General features: G+C 44.0%; 1 protein-coding gene across 7 annotated transcripts in view; it reads left to right on the top strand.

Annotated features, from left to right (window-relative positions):
• The window catches only part of PDZD2 (PDZ domain containing 2), a 417701-nt gene that overhangs the window by 371387 nt on the left and 32449 nt on the right, over positions 1-13865 (top strand). For 6 of the 7 annotated variants that reach the window (XM_047767572.1, XM_047767605.1, XM_047767566.1 and 3 more), the window contains 7 exons: positions 98-323; positions 1272-1389; positions 3037-3169; positions 8385-8466; positions 10153-10187; positions 10909-11065; positions 12593-13398. In XM_047767572.1, the coding sequence (XP_047623528.1) occupies positions 98-323; positions 1272-1389; positions 3037-3169; positions 8385-8466; positions 10153-10187; positions 10909-11065; positions 12593-13398 (1557 nt within the window). The remainder of the gene's footprint in view (positions 1-97; positions 324-1271; positions 1390-3036; positions 3170-8384; positions 8467-10152; positions 10188-10908; positions 11066-12592; positions 13399-13865) is intronic. The other variant, XM_047767596.1, reaches the window with a different exon arrangement.

Below are 13865 nucleotides of genomic sequence, written 5' to 3'. Positions count from 1 at the left end.
TTTCTTTCTTTCCTTCTGGTTTGGGTTCGGCGGCTTTTTTTTTCACCCTTTGCTAGATGTGTCTGAATGTTTCAGCCCTCCTTTCTTGTTTTCCCAGCAAATCCGGAGTGGCTTATTTGTCTTAACGGTACGCACCAAATTACTGAGCCCAAGCCTCACCCCCTGCTCGACACCCACACACATGAGCAGATCCAGCTCCCCCAACTTCAACGCCAGCACGGGGACCTCTGTGGCGGGGGCCGACGAGGGGAGCTCCTCGTCCCTGGGGCGAAAGGCCCCCGGGCCCAAGGACAGAATTGTCATGGAAGTAACCCTCAACAAAGGTGAGACCAGCTCTCCCTCCCCTGTCTTCTGCCCTCTCAAATGCCAATTTGTAATCCCTTCTTAGGCTCACTTTTCATATCGTTTGGAGGAATTGTTCCTATGGAACAATCTGCTGCTGACAACATGTGGTATTCTGTAAAAGGACAACCGGGATCAAAAGGAGAGATTTTAGTCATTTTACTAAAGGGAAGGGACGTGACCAGGAGCATAAATCCTTTAAGCTCTCTCCAGACGAATCACTGTGGGTCGGAGACTCATGGTAAAAAATGTCACCGACTAGCTTAATGCTAGGACTAATATTACATTTTAGAGAATGAAGAACACAGTTGAGAAAACAGTTAACCCCAGTAACTGAAAGTCCTGGGTGACACCAAATCCGACTGCTTTTTCTCTTTGTCTCCTTTTCCTCCCCACCCACCAGGGAAATGGGATGAGCAGTCAAAGAATCAAGTGATTCATTGCTACCAAAGGAGGTGAAAGAAAACCCAAAGTTGTATATCCACAATAAAAAAATACTGCCTGGATGAATTTATCACATCTGTAGTTGTATAATGACCATAACAATGGTAAATTCATTTGAGTAATAAAAATAAATAAATAAAATTAAAAATAAATAAATACATAAATAAAAATACTACTTGGACTCTGCCTGGTTCCAGAAGCAGATTTGAAGAGGCTCTATAGAGCGGGAGGAGTACAGGCTATTGACTAATTCACAGTCCGTAGCTAGCCCCTGGTTCGGCCATGGACTCATGTCATTAACAGAATCATGGCCATGTTGACAAAGAAAAGCAGAATTTATATTCAGAGTCTGGTCCAAAAATAAATGGTTATTGGTCTAAATATACACTGATGCCGTTTCAAATCACTTAGACTGCTTTGCTTTGCTTTGCTTTGCCTTGCTTTGCTTCTTAAATTTTGTTTTCTTTGAATGATGCCTTCAACAGAGCCAAGAGTTGGACTAGGCATTGGTGCCTGCTGCCTGGCCCTAGAAAACAGCCCTCCCGGCATCTACATTCACAGCCTTGCCCCAGGATCAGTGGCCAAGATGGAGAGCAATCTGAGGTTCGTTGTAAACCTGACAGGGTAGGGTTCTGGTGTGTTTGTGAATAGGTGACTATGTACACATGTAAGATAACTGCCCTATCACGTTCCTCTGCGGGATTCTAAATGTATTATTTGCAGTAATGTAGCTGTAATTATAATTAAATGCATCTCCAAAGATGAAAAGCTAATATCAATGAAATTTGGTTGAGTTTTGAGAACTCTGGATCTTGGCTTTCCCTACCAGTTTTGTTCTATTAGGACTCAGAAGCTCAGTTTCAGACACTTGACACGATACAACCCTATACAGGTATCTATGATTATCCAAATATTTTCTTTCACATTTATATTCATTTATGTAAAATTTATATAAGATGCTGGGAACTGTTCAAAGTGGTTCAGAATCACTGGATACAAGAGAGACCTGAAGTCATGCCCTCGAACAGGAGGCTTTTATTATTAAGTACAATCTTCTGAACCTTTCCTGTTGTTTCATACCTTTTTGAGAAGTGGTGTCTAGATGCTTACTGTCTGAAGTCACTGCGTGTCTGATTTCTCAGCCCAGATAGTTGAGTTGTAGCATGGGTATTCTGTTTATACAAGAGAAGTTTAGGTGTTCTGTTATATAGTAATTGCAATGGGTCTGTGCCCACCTAAACTTCACAAGAATGTACACGCATTGCACAAAGCGCTCTTGTGCAAACAGTATCATCTTTCTCCCCGCTAAGCTTCTAAGGCTTTGAGCAGTTGAGGAATTGTCAAAATGACATTCCTTGAGGTTGCCATTTTGGGGTCCTGTTAATAGATTGTATTATGTTTTTAGTTAATCATCAGAGTGAATTTCCATACAAAAAAAAATTTTAGCAAATCATCCAAAGTACATTAAAGAAAATATACTTTTAGAATCCAAGGGGGAAAAAAAATCCTTTAATGACATCCCAAGATGATGTTTCTTTCTTGAATGGTTCCATATGTCTGGAGCCTGCCAAATGAACATTCTTCAAGCCCCACATAAAGAGTCTTTGTTCTCTCATACTGAATTCTCTCCCTATAATTTCAAGTCAAAATGGGCATCTTGTCCCCAATTTCTCATTTGTTCAAATTTGAAACGTTTTTACAAATTCTTGGGTAACCTTTGAGCTCCAGATATTTTCCTCTTAAATTATATTATAATAATCATTTCAAGATGGTAGGAAAAAAGAAACGGATGGTGGTCGAGGGACTATCACTTGATGAGCAAAAGGTAGACAGACCTGAGTTCAAGAGGGTGTGACATCTGGGTGACCTCTTTGAGCCTGTAGTAGCCTTATCCTTGTAATGGGAATACTAATACCTATCTAAAGCATTGTTATATAAATTTCTCTGTATAGCGCTTGGCTTACACCACTTGCTCAAGAACTAGTAGCCTCCATCCTTGTCCTCATTATCAATTTGATTTAACTTTACTACTTCTGAGATTCAAAAAGATGGGCATAATGACCTTTGCCAGTTTAAAACCTAATGTGTTTATCAGCATATTGCTATTTTATACATTTGCAAAGATGAGAAGATGTCATTTACATCTTTAGAGTATTCAGAAAAGATTTTATATTATAAACCTCCCCCAGAAGGAAATCGTGTAAAAAGCTGACTGTTACTGCAGAGTGTTGATCATGTTGCCCTCCCCAGCCGCGGAGATCAAATCCTGGAAGTGAACTCTGTCAACGTCCGCCATGCTGCTTTGAGCAAAGTCCACGCCATCTTGAGCAAATGCCCCCCAGGACCCGTTCGCCTGGTAATCGGCCGGCACCCTAATCCAAAGGTGAAATATTTCATACTGTCCTAAGTATGGAAAGACACTGTTTGTCCAATAGCAATGACACACCCAATCCTGTGACAATGCATACTCTTTGATGAGAGTTCATCCAGCTGGGGATGGGAATCAGCCTGTGGCCACCTTGTGACCAAGGGAACTGATACACATGGGATGTGAATTGTTGATCTGAACTTCTTCATCTTCACCCTCAGAAAATTTTATTGGAAAATATTGACAATATTATTGGTGAACTTAAAATTTGTGGATGGTAGGATGCTGACTTCTGAGAAACCCCCAGTTGGCTATTTGATCTCTGGTGAAATACTTAAACCTCTTTGGATTTCTGCATCCAGAATATTTGAGAGCATTGAACTGGATGATCTGTCTAGGCCATCCTTGACCTGAGCAGAGCACTTGTGTAATTAAGGCTTAAAAGCCCACTAATTTCCTTTCAGCATCAGCATCACACTGTTGACCCATACTGAACTTGCAGGTAATCATAGCCCCTGTATCATTGACCTCTGCTATTTACTTGGTTGTATCTCTTCTATACTTAGGCAATTGCTGTTAATTTTTTGAGCTAACCACAGGATACTTGAGCAAGTTCAACTCAACCCACTTTAAGCATTATTTTTTGTTTTTTCAGTACTCTAGGTAAAAATCTTTTAAAATTAACTTGTCTCTAACTTAGTAATCAGGTTGTGTTTGACAAAATCTGACCTTTCAACAACTCAGAACTCTCATTAAGAGCATTAGGTCTTCCTGTCATATGGCCACCCCCTTTGTTTCATTTGTAGTATAATATGATTATGTCCTAAACAATCCCAGGCTGCTCTGCTGGATGCACTCTTATGCCATTTTAAGAGGAAGAAGTCTGTGCCAAGAGATCTGGTGGGTCCTCTCATGGATGGGCCACATCTGAGATTTCTTTAGTGTCTTAACTTCCTGGGGTCATTTTCACTCTCTCCGTGCTGGTCGTTTATTGTCTGGTTTCCCTGTACAAATAAGCACTATTGGAATTCCCATTGTGGCTCAGTGGTAACAAACCCAACTAACATCCATGAGAAAGCAGGTTTGACGCCTGGCCTCACTCAGTGGATTAAGGATCTGCGTTGGAGTTCCCGTCATGGCACAGCAGAAACAAATCCACCTAGAAACAATGAGGTTGCGGGTTCGATCCCTCGCCTCGCTCAGTGGGTTAAGGATCCAGCGTTGCCTGAGCTGTGGTGTAGGTCATAGACACAGCTTGGATTTTGCATTGCTGTGGTTGTGGCTGTGGCTGTGGCACAACCCAGCAGCTATAGCTCTCATTCAACCCCTGGCCTGGGAACCTCCATATGCTGCAGGTGCAGACCTAAAACAACAAAAAAAGAAAAAAAGGGTCCAGCTTTGCCATGAGCTGTGGTGTAGGTCGCAGACCCAGCTCCGATCCCACGTGGCTGTGGCTATGGTGCAGGCTGGCAGCTGTAGCTCCAATCCGACCCCTAGCCTGGAAACTTCCATATGCCACATGTGCACCCCTAAAAAGCACTAAATAAATAAACAAACAAACAAATAAGTGCTCTTGAGCCCTGACTCCATACTTTGACTTGGGAAGGTGATGTCAACAACGGTGCCTGGACAAAGATTGCCATTAGACTGATTCAGACTTAACCCTATGACTTTTGTTCCCCAGATTGTTTTCTCTTATCTACAAACTTTTTTTTTTTCCTTTCAACTGCTGCATCTGCAGCATATGGAAGTCCCCAAGCTGGGGATGGAATCAGAGCTGCAGCTGCTGGCCTACACCACAGCCACAGCCACATGGGATCTGAGCTGCATCTGTGACCTACACCACAGCTCATGGCAATGACGCCAGATCCTTAATCCACTGAGCGAACCCTCATTCTCATGGATACTAGTTGGGTTCGTTAACAACCAAGCCATGATGGGAACTCCTCTCTGGGTCGCTTTAAATACTGCTTTGCCTCCTAGTCTCAGCTCCCTCGTCCAGTGTCCTCCCCTGGATTCCACCACCCATGTGGCAACATACCTCTCACCTTAGGAAGCAGTCCAGCAAGCTGTGGGTGACCCAGCACGTCCCTCAGCACCATTAGAGCAAACTGAGTTCTCCATGGTTTGCAGTCCTTGGCGTCCAGGCATGCCCCGCTTCAAAATACATTCCAGCCTAACACAGGTCATGATTTGTTCCAGGTCTGCCTAATCTCAGCCCAAAGCATCTGCCTAATTTGCCAGTACAATCAAACACCACAGTGGCCTTGCAGTGCAAAGCGTAACAATCCTGATGGATGGGTGGTCTGTGATCCCCTTGCACACATGGGTTAACTCGTGTTTCCAGCCACAGTAAAAAATGGTCGTCAGGATAGTAATGGCAATACATCCAGCAAAACCAAATTTCAGTACTATTTTGACCAGATTTCGTGTTTCCTCCTAGATAAACATGGTGTTCTTAGTTGTAACATCATACTGTATTTTCCTTTGGGTCAAGATTCCATTTTACGTTTAATGTATTTTTGGACCACTTATCCCAGCATTTCATGCCACTAGTACATTTTGATACTAAATGTATGTGCTTCCTTAGTTTTCATGTTGTTCCAAGAGAAACACCACAAGGATTTTCTTTTCTTCTGTTTCTCATAATGACGGGGGCAGTGACTGCACAATTGGGATATTCAAACCCTCCAGGTCTAGACAAGCTAAGATTGGGACCTGCTTGGGTAGCAGCTTCTAGCTTATGTTAAGTAGAAGAAAGTAAGAGAAGTCTGATACTAATTGGTACCGGGGCTTTCAGCATGGTTAGAATTATCCAGGAAATCATTCGCTTGCTTCCAACTCCAACCATTTTCTTCCCACCGAAAAAAAAGTAATTGCAAATATTGAAAGTCTAATATCAAGAAAAATGTACAGCTACTGTTTAATGGCTCATTTATTCAAAATGATTCTTTGCTTAATGAAGGTACGTGTGGGAGTTTGCGGGTATGCCTGTGTGCAGGTGTATGCACCTATTTTATTTCCTGGGAAGCCTACTAGAAAGTATTACACAAAGGCCATGATGAGATAAGGATTTAACTGTTAGGTTAAAGTGTAATGCTCAATCCTGTACAGAAATATTTATTTTCTTCTTAAGGCAAATTGCTATGCTTATCCAAATAGTATTTATGCTAAATGTTATTTTAGTAGACAAAAATTACCATTCTACATTTAAAATAGTCTTACCTTTAAAATAGAAACTATACAAGTTGTGTAGCTGTCTTTTAAAATATTTCTAAAAATAAAATAAAGGGATTCCTGTGTGGCTCAGGGATAAAGAACCCAACTAGTATCCGTGAGGATACAGGTTCAGTCCCTGGCCTTGCTCAGTGGTTAAGGATCCAGCATTGCCACGAGTTTCAGTGTAGGTTGCAGACCAAGGCTCGGATCCCAAGTTGCTATGGCTGTGGCATAGGCCAGCAGCGACAGCTCCAATTCGACACCTAGCCTGGGAACTTCCAAATGCTGCGAATGTGGCCCTTAAAAAAAGAAAAAAAAGAAAAAAAAACTCATAGTTTAGCATATTTCAGGCTTTTAAAAAAATCTTCCCATGAATAATTACAGTTGTGAATGACAATCCGTGAGGGGAAATGCATGAATTTACCATGATACCAATAAATATAGAAGTAAAAAAGGAGTTATAAAATCACTGTTTTGAAAACTTCATGGTAGTAATTGATTCAGCACCAATAGTCAATGATGCTAAAGCCACTGGGTGAGGATATTTTGGGGAGCAGGATAATGACAGGGTCTCAGACTGTCTCCTGCCAGATGGCTCATTAATGATGACGACAACAGCAAAGCCCGGAGAGAGTCTGGTGAACTTCACCCCACACAGGCAGTCAGTTATTACCAGTTATGAAACACACTGACCCTGAATGCCTCTGTGATGCACCAAAAAGGAAACAGTTTTGTCATTTTATAGTTTTTCTGCCCCCAAAGGCATACTCTCTAAGCATGAAAGAAACTATCAGACAACTCTTAATTGAGGGTTTCGATTGGCCTGGTTTCTTTTTCTTTTTTTTTCTTTTTGGGGCATACCCAGCATGTGGAAGTTCCTCCAGGGTCAGGGATTGAACCCGAGCCACAGCAGTAATAACAGCAGATCCTTAACCTGTGGAGCCACCAGGGAACTCCAGGCCTGGTTTCTTTCAAATGATCAGGATCATGAAACACAAAGGCTCAGAATTGCTTTGGGTTAAAGAAGATGAAGTAGACATGAGAACAGAATCCCAAATTGAATTCTGGTTTGTCCCACCCCCAATTTTTTTTTTCCTCTAAAGCCTTACAGAAGTTAGCTGGTGACAGTCCACTAAAAGCCCCATGATAGAGAAGGAGCTGACACCAGAATGGAAATCAGTCACATCATTGTACACACTTTCATTCAGTTGACATTTTTCCCCTTGCAAGACATTGTTGATGAAAGAAGCTGAGTGTTGATTTTCATCCTCAAGGAGAGCTCTTATCTTGTCCCAAGCTGGCATCAAACTTTCTGTGAATTATTTCCAGCCCAAAGACACATTTTGAGTAGCATTTCTGAAGGGTAGTATTAGGAATGTGAAATGTACATTAGACAGTCATTTTTTAATCTTCATTAAATTGCCTGGACTCGATAACAGTACCAGGGTTATTGAAGAGAATGTCCTTATTTTTAGGAGATCCAGGCTACATTACATACAAGTGAAGGGTCAGGATGTCTGCACGTAACTCCCAAATAGTTTAGTAAAGCATTGCAGCAGGGTATGTGTATAAAGATAAATCATGAGTGTAAATGTGGCAGATGGTTAAAAAAAATAGTCTAGGTGAAGAGTGTGCTATGCTTGTGCTACTCTTACAAGTTTTGTGTAGGTTTGAATTGTTTAAATAAAATTTAGAAAAAAAAAAAAGATTTAGGAGTGTTTTAGAGAGAGGCGGATGTTGCCGGTAACCAGAACTGAATGCTTTGCTTCATGAACTTGAGAGCCAGTTAAAGGTCTTCTTTTAAATACATTGTCTGAAATGATCCCAGAACCCAGCCATACTCCTTCTGTGCCCTGAGTTCTTGCTTCAGAGGGTTGACATAATCTTTGGCCCTGCTATTTTCCTCTTTATCTGTGCTCCCGTCTCTGACTCTGGTCCTATCTGCTTTTATTGGGGGGGGGGGGAATTAATAAACTGAACCATCTAATTTGTGCTTTCTGCCGACAATCAGGTTTCCGAGCAGGAAATGGATGAAGTGATAGCACGCAGCACTTATCAGGAGAGCAAAGAGGCCAATCCCTCTCCTGGCTTAGGTACTGTAATTGCACATCTTCATTCAACATTCAGAAGAGTTTCTCATTAAGTTCCCCCCAGGGGCACTTCCCCGTGCAGTATTATTGGAGTCGTGGTAATTACCATGTTTGGCAGAAGTAGCTGTCAAAGAGATTCCATGCTTATTCTCAGCTGCTGCTTTGGAGTTCTGTAGTTATTTAATGTGCTGTAGCCACATTCCAACCCTGCATGCTTCTGAGACTGCTTTGAGATAACTTGCAAAAATGAGTTAGCTGCATTTCAGGTGTCTATGTCACGATTAATTTGAAATGTTCTAGGTGGAGCATTTGAAATGGAGCGCTACCAAAGTACCACTTGTTTTGGTAGACGTGGTACAATCCAAAGTGCAGTCCAGCCAAAGACCTGGGAGCTCTTTCTATGAATTAACAGTTTCAACTTAGGGGTAACAGAGGCTGCAAAAATCATGATTTTTCCCCCCCTTCTTAAGAGGAACATTCAGGCAGAAAAGGATTGAGGTAGAAAGAATTTTGTAAGAATTTAAAATATGAAACTTTACATCAAACTTGAAAAGCAGTGTTTCCTGTAGGGTGGAAACCTAAGGGGACTCTGCAGACAAGATATTACCGATGTTAAGACTGATGTCGGAAGGAAACTGAGACATGAGTTCCTGGTTGTCAGAGGAAAGGGAAGGCATACGATTTTTTGGCAACCATGAAATACGCTAATTATTTGCATCCGTAATTAATATATTTAAAGTGGGCACAGCCATAATGGGCTCTTTATTCAACTAACTCATTCTCCTGACCTGCCTGAATGCTGTCCCTCATAATCCCAACCTATCTGCTCACTCATTTATGGAAGATTTTATTAAGCCATGATCCTCAGGCCCAAGATCTTTTTGCTTCATGGGCTGTAATTTAAAATCTCAATGCTGAGTCTTTGTCCTTCAACTAAAACTAAAATAGCTATTTCACCCCCTCTCGAGTTCTTTCATGAGTTTTTTGGGCGGTGTTCCTTTGTTCATTCAGTCTTCAGTCCATTTAACAAATAGCATTGAACACGTCCTAGATCCTGGTGCCAGGCACTGCGGGGCCAGACCAGTGATAGGTAAATAGTTGAGGAAGGGAGAGGAGGTGCATCCACTTTTAATGAAATTATAGTATATTTGGGAATGGATCAGCAATGAGATCCTGCTGTGTAGCCCTGGGAGCCATGTCTAGTCACTTATGACAGAGCCTGATAATGGAAGAAAATAGAATGTGTACATGTATGTGTAACTGGGTCACCATGCTGTACAGTAGAAAAACAAGTGTATTGGGGAAATAACAATTAAAAATAAATAAATATGCAAAAAAATAATTATATTATGCAATGGAAATTGGTCTATAGGTGGTTTAAAGTCCTTTTGACATTCAGAAGAAGCAGTTCATTCCACCTGGGATCATCAGGGCAGCAGTAGCATCTAAATTAGGGCTTGAGGCCCGAGGAGAATCTGGGGAGGCAGGATAGGATGGGGATTAGGTACCCAGGTAGACTGCATGACTGCACGCATGCCCCTCTCCATGCAGTGGCCCATCTGTGCCAGTCAAGCAAAGAGGGTTTTGCTTAATATGTTCTTTTTCCAGTTAAGGAAGTGAGCCTGTTCATAGGGATTTATCAAGCTTCACTGTTTTGACATTATGGTGATTTCCCCCCACCCCCAACAGGTACCCCCTTGAAGAGTCCTTCTCTTGCTAAAAAGGTGAGTCAAGGCATACTGCCACCTCGCTCAGTTGGCCCATGAACCAATTCCTGGAGCCCAGAAGTCAGACCGCAGGGCCCAGCCCATATTTCTGTCCATGAGACATTTGGGCCACTTTACACAGGAAACAGCAACAATGTTCATTTGAGAACAAATATACAAATGTGTGTTTCTTTGATTAAATATGCATCTAGGAAGAAAAAAAAAGGCAGCAAAATAACTGAGCTACAGTTTGAAAAATAGCTGCTCCATAATAAACGGGACTCCCGGTCAGTTTGGGGAGGACCTGCAACTCCAAGGAGAGTGTGGACTCTCTCAGCTAGCTGTTCCCAAACCCTGGTGGATCAGAGTCCAGGACTCAAACTCTCCCGTTTTTCTGTTTCACCAATAGGCGGAACCAGTGGCTCAGAATTCCATTCTACTTCCTATTTCTTCTCCAGGGTTTTTCCCAGGATGGTTGGTGTATTGCTGCTGTGGCTTTTCTGAGCAGGGCCAAAAACTTCTGTCTTAAAAACACTGTCTGGCAGCCATTGCCTTTTTATTCATTAACTGTTTAATTTAGCCCATCCTAAAGTAAATGGAAGTGGGCGTTTACCATCACAGCTGCTTCACGTGCTTATAGATTAGGACAAAGTGTTCTCAGAAAGATAGGATGCAGTTAGTGTTTAAAACTGTCCACCTCTGGGGCACCTTCCTCACCCAGCACTGCCTTCTTCCACAGGACTCCCTGACCTCTGAATCTGATCTCTCCCAGTTCTTCTCTCACGACGTCCCAGGCCCGCTCTCTGACTTCATGGTGGCCGGCTCAGAGGACGAGGATCCCCCGGGAAGTGGCTGCAGCAGCTCCAAGGACAGCAGCCTGCCAGCCGGCCCATCCCGTAAGCAATGACTGTTTTCTGACTCCCCGATGTGATGGTTTACGGGTCACGGGGCTGGGATAGGAAAGGAGAACTGGATACCAGGCCTCTGGTTGAGTGGAAGGCACCTTCCTACCCTGGCTAACTTCGGAGTGTGTTCTTGGAAAATGCAGCCTACTCTTGGCGACTGGCCCCCCAGGTCTGCACCCAATGGGCTAGGTACACATTCTGTACCCCAATGGCTGAAGGAGGCGAAACCACCCCCCTTGGATGCTATTTACACAGTGTAGTCTTGGAATCTCTGGCATCAGATCATGGCTGGCGCCTGACGGCCTTATGTTTTAGGGGAATCCTAGTCAAATTCCTTCCCTCACTAGAGAGCCTACCTTAATTCTTTTTAGAAGGCAGAGAGGGAAAGATTCAGAACTTATAAGAATGTTACCTAAGGGGGTTGAAAAAACCTCATTGATTATTTTTGCAGGATAATTTGAAATAATGACCTGATGTGAACCGCACTGACATCTCACCTCTGCCAGTGTGGTTTCCTTTTGCTCATTTCTAATGAATAAGAAAAACTCCCTGAATCAGGCGAGACAGATGATGACCTGTCTAGATGATTTGGAGCAGTCTATATGCTTCCTCTAGTCTCTGATGGAAGCATTTCAAGGCGGAAGCACGTGTAATTTTTCACTACATTTAACAAGATGTGAAGAGTTTGCAGAGCAGCCCACGCTTCCCTTCCCAGGTTGGAGTTTATAAATTATGTGTAATCTCAGGCTTCACTGCACTGTGCTATAGGCACTCATGCGCCCATGAATCAAGCTCCCCCTTTTGCAGATGAAAGAAGGACGTCAGGTGATAAAAAGGCCCAGGTGTGCAGGACTCGCTGGTCCCTGGCATCCTCCCACACAGGAATACTTGGCAGCAGTATTTAGGTTGAACAGAGTAATGGCTTAGACATCATGGATGTTGACAAGGTATACATTTCTGTTGCTAGGCAGCACACATGTTTAAGTTAAACAATCCAGAGGTTAAGATTTAAAAAACGAAAAAGAGGAGTTGCTATTGTGGTTCAGTAGGTAAAGAACCTGACGAGTGAGGATGTGGGTTGGATCCCTGGCCTCGCTCAGTGGGTCAAGGATTCAGCATTGCCTCAAGCTGCAGTGTAGGTAGCAGATGCCGCTTGGATCCAGCATGGCTGTGGCTGTGGCGTATGCCTGCAGCTGCAGCTCCGATTTGACCCCTTGCCTGGGAACTTCCATGTGCTGTGGGTACGGCCCTAAAAAGAAAAAAAAATAATAATTTTTTTAAAAAGGACAAAGAAAAAAAAAAAAGAGGCTGGGATTAAAGGAGAGAGGGAAGCTGGCTCTCTATTCTATGCAGATCCCGGGAAGCCATATCATTTAAGCCTGGTGTCCGGTGGCCAAAGGTGTGTATCTGGCATTAGTGAACATGGAATCACTCGCATGGAATGAGGGGGGTTAGATTAAAAGACCACGCCAGGCGGGAAGCTCTCTCATCTGACTCTTCTTCCCCCCACCCCTCCAGCTCACAAGGAACCAGGAAAAGCCAGAGCCAACAGCCTTGTGACTCTCGGAAGCCAGTGGGCCTCTGGGCTCTTCCACAAGCAGGTGACAATCGCCAGACAAGCCAGTCTCCCTGGGAGCCCACAGGTCCTCCGAAACCCTCTCCTCCGCCAGAGGAGGGTAGGCTGCTATGATGACGATGCCAGCGACGAGGAAGAGTTTGATGGGGAAGGGGACTGTATTTCCCTCCCAGGGACCCTCTCAGGTCCCAGCAGGCCTCTGACAGAGGACGACTCTACACGTGTCTTGACAGCCTCTTCCAAGGGCACAGGGATCCACCAAGAGGAACATCGCCAGAAAACACTGGTCAGCAAGGCCTCCTCAGTGCCTCTCCTTGGCAGCTCACTGGCCTTACAGGAGAGTATCCCAGGGAGCACAGGCAACACCCTTCCCCATGTGGCCAACCTGCTGGCCCCTTCAGAGGCTGCCAAGGGTAGCCCTGGCTGCTCGGGGAGAAAGGAACTCTCAGGATCTCGGAGTTCGCCCAAGTTGGAGTGCAAAGCTGCGACAGGCACCCAGAGCCTGGCGAGCACGGACGGCCCCACTTCCCCGCAGCAGAAGAATGACAGCCTGGGGTCCAGGCACAAACCAGTGGCCAGGGTCAGCCCACACCGCAAGAGGCCCGAAGCTGAGGCCAGGCCCAGGATCTCAGAAACAGCAAACCTAACCGATGGAGCCAGTGACCCATGCAGTCCCGACTCGAAAGTCCAGACTGCTTCCGTCAAAGTGACCGTGACTGGTTATCAACCAGGTGCGACGGTGGAGAAGGTAATTGATTTCTCTGAGTTGCTTGGGCTCTAGAGAGTATTGTATGAGTGAGTAGGAAGCATGTTGTTAAGCATAAGGAAAGAATTCTCCTGAAAGAAAGGAGGATGATTGGAGCGTTACCCTTCAATAGAGTCATTCGTTTCAATGCACAGACTTGCTTGGGAGCCTATTAATGTATCACCAGGTTGGTGGCGAAAGCACCCAGGTGTTAAGTCATGGGATCATTCTGCCAAGAGATCATCACTGTCTTACCTGTACACAGGGCCTGTGATGACGGAAGGGTAGTGCGAGGCCAGTTAAAAAAAAAAAAACACCTCTGGGTCTGGTCGTGGCTTCTCCACAGATGCGTTGGTGGTCACCTGGCAAGTTATTGAATCTTTCTGAACCACAGTTGTCAGGACTGTCAAGTAGGATGGTGCTATCCGCCCTGATCATCTCACAGAGTCGGGGTGACCCTCAGATACAGG

This window comes from Phacochoerus africanus, chromosome 1, assembly GCF_016906955.1.
Source record: "Phacochoerus africanus isolate WHEZ1 chromosome 1, ROS_Pafr_v1, whole genome shotgun sequence".
Lineage (NCBI taxonomy): Eukaryota > Metazoa > Chordata > Mammalia > Artiodactyla > Suidae > Phacochoerus > Phacochoerus africanus.
Note: the sequence above shows the minus strand (reverse complement) of the source record. Positions and strands in the feature narration are given on the sequence as shown.